Below are 12,150 nucleotides of genomic sequence, written 5' to 3'. Positions count from 1 at the left end.
CTCAATATAAAAATGCTATCATGCCCCTCTAGAAAAAATATGAGGGGTAATCTTGAAATGGAGAAACGCTCCTGTGAGTCTGCCTTACAGTTGAGCAGCTTTTTCTAGCAGCCTTTTTGGTAATTAAACACCTCTTTCTGACTGCTCTGCCAAGTGAAGAACTGAACTATTTATAACACTATACAATTTTTCTCGCCTGTTGCTCTGAAGATTTGGAAAGATGATCTCTTCGGTAAAGGGTACAATCCCTGATAATGTCAGTGAAACTGGGAATTAAATTTGCCTTTCTTTGCTTGTAAAACTGGAACAATTGCTCCTATTCCTGAAATTTGACACGGTATGAATCCCCTTCAATGAAGACACAATCACTGAATATATATTTCGAAAGGAATATAAAAGAAGAAAATATACGTGTGTCTCTTAAACCAATGAAACAAATGCCAAAGAATGTTATAAATATTAAAATATATCAAATGTTTAGAAGGAAAGAATGCAAATTCCTAGTTTTTTTACACCACTGCTGAGTTGATACTGATAAACATTTTCATACTTTTATGGCTATTTCATTTGCTATTTTTTCTAGCTCTTTGATTTATTCTTCGCTTGTTTTGTGCTGCATGGTGGTTTTAGTCTGCTTTATGGTTTTTAATTGTCTTCAAACAAACTTCAAGCTTTCCTGAATGAAGCAAATTGTTTAGCTCTTTTCCAATCTGATTTAGGCCGAACTGAAACAGCCTCGGTCATTCCAGTGGACAACCTGCATGAGGTGATGGGCAGATGGTGCGTAACTCTGTTTAGCCTCCTGGACCTGTCAGCAACTCTTGGTACCACTGATCACAGTATCTTACCACACATAATTGGCTAAGAGTTCAAATGACAAACCCTCAGCCAATTATCATGCAGGACACAAAGGGGAACCAAGCCCTGAGTGTCCTGCAGCACCACTGGGCCTTGCCAGGCTGTGCAGCAAAGCCTTCCCACCCCCAGCATCAGAGCTCTGTCCCCTTCTGTTGCCCACAGGTGAAGACTTCTTTGTTTTGTTCGGTGTTCCCTCAGTAATCCTTTCTTCCTGCTCAATGTTTTAATTACTAGTGTTGTTTTTGTACATATTTTAGTTCTGGTTTTAACAAAATGACATGTTTTTTTTAATGGTATTTAAAATGTAATTTTATCATGTACGTTTTATTTTGTTAACAATCTTGGTGGCCCTTATGAAGACAGAATATATGCAAAATATTTTGTACTGTAACTGGCTTCAGAATTACTTTTTACCAGACATTTATTTACTATTCAGAAATGTGCTACGTCATCTCTCAAGAGAACTACTTGAGATGATTCACAAAGTAAAATACGATTAAGAGGTAATAACAACATAAAAGAATTACAATTAAGAAAGAATAAAAACCCTTCCACAAAAGATCTGTCAGAGTATGATAGTGGAAAGAGCCATCAAGTCTTCTCTCCAGATATTAAACTGGGCTGACCCTAATTAACTTCTGAGATGTGACAAGAGTGAGCTAGCCTAGGTCACCCAGGTCAGGGCAGTTATTAAAACAGCATCATACATACAACAGCCCTTACGCTAAAAGCAGACCACAAAAAAACAATTATTAAAAGATTCAACCTGTTAGTTAAAGGGCTGGTGCCTGAAAGAGAGTTTAGCTAAATTATAATGCATAAGTGAAAACTATTATAGAGCCTCAGGAAAGTTAAACTTGTCCCCTGGAGTCTAATGTCATTAGTGAAGTTCCCTTTCTAAAAGTGAAGGCATTCTAGGATCAAACAGCTTTTGATTTAAGAAGCCCTGAAGGTAGTTCATAAATGCACATGCTTCACAATATTCTAGGGTGACTTATCTGCAATGGAAACAGTAAAACCAGTCTATGCCTTTCTCCTCTGGAGATCTGAAGTTGGTGTCAGCGTTGTTTCAATCTTTAGCAGGAGCCTTGCCTGTACAGTCTAACTTTTTGACAAGCAACCACTTGCATACCTTACAGTAACCTTGTGCAGAGTACCCTCTTGAGAATATTTGTCATAAAGGAAAACCAGTGAATGACTAGGCAAGTATTATCAGAGCATTATCCTTGCTCTGCTTTTAATGTGATCATTTCAAATGGAACCCACCTATTCCGTAGACATATGTATTGACAAACGCAGGACTACTACCTTCTCTTTCCTACTGACAGGTGTTACTGCATGATGGCCCCCCATGACTGTCTCCACCAATCCTGCATGCCGCTGTGCATCCTCCATCTGCCCACCCAATCGCTAAAGAATGCCACTCTCTCCAACCCTCAGGAACGCAGCCAGGGAAAGGCTAAACATGCAGGCAGGCAGGTAACTACTGCTCCATGATGAAGATGGAGACTGAAACAATGTTTTGGACATAAAACTTTGTAACGTATAAATCATGCTTACCTCTTAGGTCCTGTTGCCCACGAGCACCTGCCATGCTCTGGCGAGGCATTCGGAGAGATGTTCGTAGGGGAGCGTGCCTCTGTTCATCTAAGTAAGCAAGATCTTCTAAATGGGCTGAGCTGGTGGCTATCAGAGAAAAATGACTGATCAGACACACTTCTGAACATTTTTAAGCACATGCTGTATCCCATAAAAACATTTTCAACCCTCCTGAATTAAGTAATGCAGAGTCTGACACTGTCAATTGCTGTTGGGGATTTTAAAGACACAACCCTTTAGATAGATTTTCTTTCAAACTAGATATAGTACATTCAAGTACAGAAGGCAACCCTTGAGGGAGTGAACATGCAGCATTTTAGAGGCCTGCTTAACTGAAGCAGTTATTTTGGGGGTTTGTTTCATTATTTGGTTTTATTCTTGTGTTTGTTTGCACAGCACGGTTTTACTATGGTGCCCTTTAATTTTTAATTGCATTTAATTGCAGTGTTTATTGCATGTATTATAATGCTCTTTTAATTATGTAATCCAATGAAAAAAGAGGACTATAAATGGAGCAAATAAAATTAAAAACAAAAAAAAACAAATACAAGATTGAAGAACAAGATGACCCTTCCAGATGGGATAAGAGAGTTACACAGATCACTTCTGATTTTATAGCTAAAATTTACGATTGGTTTGAACTGTATTTAAAAACACACCCGTGTTGCAGTGCTAAATCTCTGAACTCATCCAAGACCATTCCCAAACAGAGGCAAAATCTTTTTATTTATTTAACTTTTTTCCAGTCAACACACTCAGCCTGAAGGCTCCAGAACAAACAAAAAACAGAAGAGTATATATTTTTAAACATCTTTAATATTAAAGCACTAAAATGAGCAGTGGAAATCACATACCCACTAGCCATGTGTATTACCCCATGCAGATCAAAAGGGGTACTCAGAGCTAGAGCTAAGTTTGCTGTAAACCAAGAGAAACTCACATGTTTATAGGAATCTGACCATGTTTAGGGAACAAAAGTGGAGAAAGGGAGGAAAAAGACAACCAAGATTTGAAGTCTACTTTAGGAAACCAGGCAGGATGGCTGAGGAGGTCCCAGGCCTGGCTTAAAATCTTACATGAAATTTGCTGAGGAGCTCAGGCCCCTTTATAAAAGATTGGGGAAAGAACCGGCGATGTTGGGCAAAGGGTCCTAAATCCTTCAGCAAATGCAACAAAAGATTCTATGTGAGACAAGGTACCTGCACAGGCAACCTGGAATGCAAGCTGAGACCTTGCAAGTAGTCATGAAAGATCTTGGTTGGCCTGGGCAGAGCGGTGGGGGGGTGGGGGGGTTAAACAGTCAGCAATTGGTCAGGAAAGGCAGGACAGGCCACAGAGGCTCCACGCAGGAGGTCAGGAGAGATAGGAGGAGGGGGGACAGGAAGAACTCAGAAACACCAGCAGCAGAGAATGGGGAAAGTGGGGGCCAGAAGGGGAGCACCAGCAGTGAAGCAAGAAGTAGCAACTGGGGTAAAAGAACTAGAGATCCCAAAGGAGAGGGAAAACAGGAGGCAGGAGTTTTCTCTTCCCTGAGAGTCCTTTTGTATCTCTGACCTGTAAAAACAATCAGGCCACGACGAGACAACTAGACTACTGAAATGCACTCTACGTAGGTCTTCGCTTAAACACATTTTGGAAACTCTGGTAAGTGTAGATTGCCACAGCCCAGCTACTATTAGGCACTAAGTGGAATCTGTATATCACTCCCACTCCAAGTTACCAAGCAGGTGCCAGGCTCAGTTGAAGGTTCTCACCTGATACCTGCAGGATCACCTGGCCTGCAACATTTCCCTGTGACAACTTCACTCAACTTCGCAAATCCTTCTGAAGGTGCCCCCCTGCAAACAGGTACAATTGGCAGCAGAGGACAGATCCAACCCTTTCCAGAAGGTGAAGAAAAGTAGCTATGCGAAAGTCCAACACAGCACAAAAATGATCATTAACATTTTTTCCCTTGGAGAAATCGCAAGAACCTGTTTTTCAGGTCCAGATAGAAATATTTTGGGCCAATAAATCAGCCAACATGAAATATCTAAAACCATCTACTTCGAATACTAACGTTTTTCTGTATACCTTTTTAATGGAAGTTGTGTGATTTTTTTAAAAAGAATTTGCTCGCTGCAGTATTCACAGCATTATAAATATGAGCGTCATCACTCCCATCTCCATTTTGCATCCTGGAAAGCAGCCGTGGCTCAGTGGTAAAGCACTTGCCTGGCAGGCCGAAGGTCCCAGGGTCGATTCCCAGCATCTCCAGCTACAAGGATCAGGTGGCTGGTGATATGAAAGACCTGTCTCTACCTGAGACCCTGGAGAGCTGCTGCCAGCCAGAGCAGGCAATACTGACCCTGACGGCCTGACTCAGTTTAAGGCAGCTTCCTCCCGGGACTGCAGTTAAGTGGGCAAGAACAACTCCTGCTAGAATGACACGGCAACAGGCCCAGCACATCCCTGCAGTGATCCTCTTGAAGATGCAAGCCACAGATGCAGGCTGAAAACGTCAGGAGAGAATGCTGCTAGAATCACTGGCCAGACAGCCCGGAAACCACACAGCCCCCCAGTGATTCCGGCCGTGAAAGCCTTCGACAATACAAGGAATAATATTTGTTTAAATCAAATGATGCTGGAAAATTAACCTGAAAAGGATCACAACTGGTTCTGGTCAAGGATGACGACAGGAACGTTCTTAGCACAGAACAATAAGGGAATGTGCTGGGATTTCCCAGCCACTGTGGCAGAAATGGGCCAGTTCAGCTGCAACCAAGGCTTGCTTTGCCAGACATTCCTTGATTTAAATACAAAAACAACATGCAGCAGGGAGGTGACCAGTGGATCCTGGGCTGTCTCAACCCCTCATAGCTTCAGGGCCGTGTTCTTTCTCCCCCAGCCTGCTCTGTAGTGCCCAACTGACGGAAAAACTTTGCCAGGTCACTGGCACCGGCTGTCAGAAACAAGAGGAAGGAAGTTCCCCTCCACAATCTGCCTGCTCTCTGAATGGCCATCAGCTGCGAAGTCACATCAGCCCTTCTCAGAGGCCAGCCAAGGAGTTTTCAAGGATTCCACAGAGTTGGTCCTCACTCAAGCCCCAGGAAAATAAATCCCTGCTGCCCATTTCAGTGCCTCTCCCACACAGACACAAGACCTCTCCCAGATGCCCTCCAAGGCAGCACAGGCTGCACCCCCAGGACAAATGTTAGTCATGTGCCCATTCCCGTTCCTGTCTCCATGCCAACATCTCCTGCCTGAGACATACCCAGAGTCTTCTGTTCCAGGGTCCCTAGCCCCCCCAAACCTCCTCAAAGATACTCCCCCAAAAAAAAGTTTCCCATTCACAACAAACACAAAGAGGCGAACTACTTTACTGAATAGAGAAACGGTCATTGGTTTACTTACCCGAGAAGGGGTCCTTCTACTACAGACTGACAGGGGACATCTTGATGGAGTGTTTTCCAACTGGATCTCAGGAAGTTTTAGGAACTAGAATCTTGTCACTTCCCTGTGGGCGGTTGGTTTCATCTTGATCTCCAGTTGGCGCCTGTCGAAGCAATTGAAACCTCCTATTATTTCTTATTTAAAGCACAACTTGGGAGAAGCTCCGTGATATAAGGAGGTAACAAGTAACATATATTAATAGAAACTGAATAAGACGAATAGAGTGCCAACCAGAGCTCTAAGGTATTCTAGAATTGTAGGGGTATGGATAGTGCTGGACCCATATATGAGGGACTGATGACCCGAGCGGGAGGACCAAGGAGGAATGTCCCTGCCGTCATCCAGTAGAAGCGACCCTTCGGTAAGTAACCAATGGACCGCTTCTACTGGGCGGGGGGACATCTGATGAGGACCTCCTATAGCAGTGTCCCCAAGAAGAGGCCGGGTTCATTATCAGTCCCTCAATGATGTGCTCAACTCTCCACAAAAAGGTAAACTGGAAGCTGCCATGGAATGGAGTTTGTAGTTGCAGGACAAATGGGAGACTAGAAGACCATGTGGCTGCCTCTACATATGTCTAGAACTGACACCTGACTTCTGAGTGCAGCTGCTAGTGGCTAGCGCTATGTCGAATAATGTGCTGTAATGCCTTGGGGAATGGAGCTGGTTGGTGGCTTTGTAAACCTCGATGATACAAGCCTTTGATGAGTGCGGCTGATGGCTAAGCTTTGGACATGGTTCCCCTAAATTGGGGCGTATGTTGATGAATAAGCTGCTAGTTTTCTTGGATGGAGCTCGGTCCTAATGATGTAGGCCTTGAGCCGGCCCTTGTCCGAGAATTATGCCATGAAGCGTTCTTTAGAATTGAGGCGGATTTGGACAAAAAGTTGGTACTATTATGTCTTTGGTTCCAGATGGAAGGTTGATCTGACTTTTGGGAGCGAGCGGTGGATCCGTCCCCTCAGGACCACTTTCGGTCTTTAGCCAGAACATACACTTAGGTCCTTGTTGACTGAAAAGAGCGTTGATTGGACACCCTCCTGGCTGTAGTGATGGCTAGAAGGAATATGATCTTTCATCGCAGAAGCCACCTCTAATGTGAATAGTTTGAACTGGTTGAGCTAATTTGACAGTGTTAAGGCTGAAAGAACCAGGTGAAGAAGCGCCAGGATGGGAATCCCGGTGCATCTGATTGGTGGTTGAAGTTAGACACCTTGCTGAGGAGGCGAACCCGCGTCCGGGTGCTTGGAGGTTGGGTAGCCCTTGCAATAGGAGAGCCAAGATGGTGGAAGCGGCTACCCTTGTCTCTTCAGTGTTACACTTCTGAGGCCCATGTCAAAACCCTCTTGGAGAAAGCGGAGTAATCTGGGGAAGGTCTGGCGGTCGGGGTTGATAGATTGTTTCCCGCACCATCCTCACAAATGCCTTCCAGGAACAGTTATAAATGTTGTTAGTTGATGTTCTCTGGGAGGCTGAGAATAGTTGCTGTCACCCTGTGCTGGAAGTAGCCTTTGTCGTTCCAGCAGTCTCCGTTCCAACAACCATCTGGTCAGTCGAATGGAGTCCCGGGTCCGGTAGGACCGAACCTGTGACAGCAGATGCGTGAAGTGTTGAGCGTCAAGGCACAGGTGGAGTATTGCAAGTTCCATGATAAGCTGACAACCAAAGGTCTCCTTGCTGCCAGAAGCAGGCGATGAGGTGATCGCATTGGCCTTTTCCTGGATTATTTTTCTCCGAGAAGCACCTTAGGGATGATTGGAGTCGATTGGATAGTATGCAGAGGAGAACCTTGAGCCATGAGGATGTCAGGGGCATCTACGCCCGAGGAAACTTCTGGGTGATGGAAGCTGCTGACATGAGCGGAAGTTGTAGGTTGTGGGATGCAAGTAAACAGGTCCCGCTTTGGGAGTTCCTAGGGATTGGCTGACAAGCTGGAAAGATTGTTAGTTTTTTGAGTTGCCATTCCGCTTCCACGACTGGCTTGAGCAGCTCAGCCAGTCCGCCAGGTAATTTCAGGCATGCCTTATGTTGACGGTCGAGCTTTAGGTGCTGTTCTGCCCAGAGTAGGATTTACGCCAGCTTCGATGTAGTTAGAGGCGAATCTCTTGACGCAGCCTGATTGTTGATATAGGCTTTGGCGATGTATTTGTCTGTTCCGGATCAACACGTGGGTGCTATGAATATGAGTTTAGAAAAGTGTTGCAAGGCCAGAAGATAGCCTTGGTCTCTAGTATGTTTATATGGAAGGAGGGCCTGATCTGTGGTCCATTGACCCTGGACATAGAGGAGAGTCCCTGTGGTGGCTCCCCCAGCCCTGTAGGCTGGCATCCATGAAGATTTCCGTCTGCTGAGGTGGAGGTACACCTTCTCCTCTCCTTCCAAGTTCGGTCGGTGCTGGTCCACCATCGGAGTTAGTTCTTCAACTGGCGTGCTTGGGATCAGGGTACGATCTTTCTTTGCCATGATCTGGTGTTGAAAAGGCTGGGAGGAGGAGGAATGTCTGGAGAGAGGCGCATGCAGTCTTCCCCATTGGATCATGGTCGAGGACCGAATAACCATCAGGCGGTGGAGACTTGCCAGCCGTAGAAGGCACGCTTCTTGGTTACAGGTTGAAGATTGTTGGAGTCTCATGATCTTGTCGCATCTTGGATGGGGAGCGAACAGAGGGCATTCTGGGTGGGTGTCTATGATGGCCCCCAGGTGTTCCCAGAGCGATTGAGGCCTTGGTTTGTGTGGCTTTGGCAAGATTCACGAGGAAGCGTGGAGTTGGAGAAGTTTCTTGGGTTCTGGGAGACATCTAAAGATTAAGCCCGTTGACTGGACTTGAGCCTGATTAGAATGTAGGTCCAGATATGGAATTAGCGATGTGAATGGACTGTTGCCTGAGGAGAAAGTGATGGGTGCCAGGAGCACCTGTGGAGAACCTACGGGGGGGGGCTGTGGGAGGCGAGATGGGAGGGAGCCCGGTACTGGAACTGGTCCTAGCCCCACTGCGAGTAATCCTGAGGAACCTTGATGTGCTGGGTTGATGAGCAACGTGCAGGTAAACCTCCTGTCAGGTCAGGAAGTTAGATAGTCCCTGGTGATTCTCTGTTATCGACCTTAGGGTCTCCATCACGGAAATGATTGCAGTTTGATGTGCTGGTTGTGAACCTCCAGAGTTTAGTATGTAAGCTGGTAGCCGTTCTTTTTCTAGTCTGGTAAAGTGAGAAAATCATGGGATCTCTCTCTTGCCGACGAACTGGTTCTATTAGCGTTGATGTTCAGCATAGATGTTGAATGGCCAGTTGTGTTCTCCCCTGGCCTTGCTGATGTTGGAGTTGACCGGGAAGGTTCCTGAACCGAGGAGGAGGGATCTTTCTGCTAATTCATATGACATAATCCACGTTTGGATGATTTCTTCGTCCAGCGATCCCGTGATGTACGTCCCACCGTTGTTGGAATAGGGTGGAGACTGACCGCCCACTGGTGGAGCGTAGTCAGGATCTGTTGTTGCGGTCCTTTTGAATCGCTGAGTTTCCCTGTTGTTTGTTGTGGGGCGAAAAGCGAATGGTTGAAGGTATTGCTGGGATTGTTGTTGTTGTTCGTTTGCTTATAAATCCCACAAGTGGAGTTATAGCGTCTGCCCTCTTCGGGAACCTTGGTAGATGCAGTTATTGAGGCCCGAGGTGTTGTTGGGCTTGGATGAGTTGGGGTCTGCCCTAGGGAATTTTGGCATGGCCTTCTTTATGATCCCTAGTCTCTATCGGGATGCGCTTCTAGTTCTTGGCCGAAGAGGGCGGTGCCTTGGAAGGAGACCCTGAAATGAGCTGCTTGGAATGGTAGTAGTCTGCCTGCCAGAGAGTTGCTGCAGCCAGGCGATCTGGGGACTGAGGCCATAGCTAGAACGCGAAACCGTCAAGAAGGCATCGAAGTTGGAATCAGCTAAGAATGATATGGTGAGGAGGTAGCCTTTCAACTCCCTCTCTGATCCCCTTGTTAGCAGGTGGGATGAGTTCCAGTAGTCTACCATCATCCCCTGCCAGCATCATGCTGGCAGGGGATGATGGGAACTGTAGTCCATAACATTTGGAGGGCCATGAGTTTGACACCTATGCCTTAGACCTATGGGAGTGTGTGCTAGTAAAACAGTGTCATCAGCATATAGTAATACAGAAATACAATGATCTGCTAATTTGGGGGTGGGGGTGGAATTCTAATCTCCACATATGCAATAAAAAAATCATTAATATAGAAATTAAATAAAAAGGGAGCTAATACGCATTCCTGTTTGACTCCTTTTTTGGTACTTATAGCTTCAGTTAGGTGCCCCTGAGGATTACATCTGATCTTAATGTAGGTATTTTGCACAAAGCCGTGAGTCATCGCAGCCAGCCAGGAGGCGCGGGAGTTTGAAACTTGAAGAGCGGCAAGCTCGGTAACGTCTCAACCCCCCCCCCCCCCCCCCAACTACGGCTCTTACCAACGCCACTGACACTCTCAACTCAAGTGATTAGGCTTAGCTTCCCGGTTCCCCATCCCCAGGCAAGGAAGGCTGCGCAAAAAACTGCTGCGGCTGGCTGCTTTTTCCTCGATGTGGTGTGGATGTTTTGTGTTTTATGTTTTTGTGTTGTGTTTTCCTGCTTCTTTAAACATGCTACGTGGAGCAAGGAGTTTTTATAGTCGGCAAGTCTTAATGCAAATTGGGCTGAAATGTGAAATGGCTATTACAGACGATTTCATACGCCTTCACAATATACCGGCAGAGGCAGCTAGGACCCTGGGGGAACCCTGGATTACAATTCCTGGTAGGAGGCTGAGACGAAGGCGGGACAGAAGGAGAAAGAGAGGGTGCCGGGCTGGTGTTTTTACTAAGCTGGGAAGGTATCAATTCAAGTCTGCACTTCCAAGCATTTTTCTTACTAATGCACGATCTCTTAACAACAAAATGGATGAACTAAGGCTACAGACTGTGAAGAGCAGGTTTGGCAAGAACAGCTGTGTTTTATTAATTACAGAAACCTGGCTTCAATCACACATTCCTGATGCGGCAGTTGAACTATCTGGCTTCACTTCTTTCCGGCAGGACAGAAGCAGTAAAGATTCTGGCAAGCTGAAAGGGGGGGGGGTTAAATCTCTATGTGAACAAAAGCTGGTGCACTAATGCAAGCATCACGGGGGGTCACTGCTCAAAGGATTTGGAAAGTATGACTGTTAGATGTAGACCCATATATCTGCCACGGGAGTTCAGTGTGGTTATCATCATTGCAGTATACATTCCACCTGATGCTAATGCTACCATGGCTTTGAGCTCTCTGTACAACATTGTTGACAACCAGCAGAAAAAGCATCCTGATGCTGTGCTCATTATAGGAGGAGACTTTAATCATACTAATTTAAAAACAGTGCTCCCTAAACTCTACCAGCATGTTAGGTGCCCTACGAGAGGATCCAATACATTGGATAAAGTGTATACCAACATTAAGGATGCCTACAAGGTGATACAATTACCACACTTGGGTCAGTCAGACCATTTGTCACTGTTTCTAGCACCAGCATATATTCCACTTGGGAGGCGGGTGTTGCCTGTAATAAAGACTGTGAAATCCTGGCCTGATGATGCCTCCGAACTACTTCAAGATTGTTTTGAGACAACAAATTGGGATGTTTTCTACCACCCAGATCTGGAAGAGTATACCACTGCTGTTCTGAGTTATATCACCTACTGCACAGACACTCTTACTGTGGATAAGCGCATCCGGATTTACTCCAACCATAAACCCTGGATGACAACGGAGGTTCAGCGACTTTTGCATGACAGGAATATTGCTTTCAGATCTGGTGATGAGGCAAAATACAGTGCGGCGAGAGCCAGTCTCAAGAGAGGTATTAGACAAGCCAAGATGAGTTATAAGAGAAAAATTGAGGATTATTTTAATAATAACAACATGAGGCAGGTGTGGCAGGGGATTCAACAAATCACCAATCATAAACCAACCAATGACATCTCTGTAGATGGGGATTCTTCTTCTCTGGCAGAGCAGCTAAATCACTTTTTTGCCCGCTTTGAAACAGGTTTATCAGAAGGAGATGACACACAGCCACTAGGTGATTGCAGCTCACACCTCACTGTGGAGGAACATGAGGTGAGGCAAGTTTTGAGGGCTGTGAATCCAAGGAAGGCTGCTGGACCGGATGGTATTCCCGGTCGGGTGTTAAAGGAATGCGCTAACCAACTGGCTGGTGTTTTTACTGGGATCTTTAATCGATCTCTATCCCAGT

The 12,150-nt window shown here is 45.7% G+C and overlaps 2 protein-coding genes across 4 annotated transcripts in view; both read right to left on the bottom strand.

Annotated features, from left to right (window-relative positions):
- Positions 1 to 12,150, bottom strand: part of KCNH6 (potassium voltage-gated channel subfamily H member 6) — a 534,004-nt gene that overhangs the window by 292,093 nt on the left and 229,761 nt on the right. The gene's annotated exons all lie outside the window — the stretch shown is intronic.
- TANC2 (tetratricopeptide repeat, ankyrin repeat and coiled-coil containing 2) overlaps positions 1 to 12,150 on the bottom strand; it is a 243,193-nt gene that overhangs the window by 65,258 nt on the left and 165,785 nt on the right. For all 3 annotated transcript variants that reach the window (XM_048516921.1, XM_048516922.1, XM_048516920.1), the window contains exon 10: positions 2,419 to 2,544. In XM_048516921.1, coding sequence (XP_048372878.1) covers positions 2,419 to 2,544 — 126 coding nt within the window. The remainder of the gene's footprint in view (positions 1 to 2,418; positions 2,545 to 12,150) is intronic.

The sequence above is a fragment of the Sphaerodactylus townsendi genome, linkage group LG15, assembly GCF_021028975.2.
Source record: "Sphaerodactylus townsendi isolate TG3544 linkage group LG15, MPM_Stown_v2.3, whole genome shotgun sequence".
NCBI classification, from domain to species: domain Eukaryota; kingdom Metazoa; phylum Chordata; class Lepidosauria; order Squamata; family Sphaerodactylidae; genus Sphaerodactylus; species Sphaerodactylus townsendi.
The sequence above is the reverse complement of the archived record's forward strand: the minus strand, read 5'-3'. Positions and strand labels throughout refer to the sequence as shown.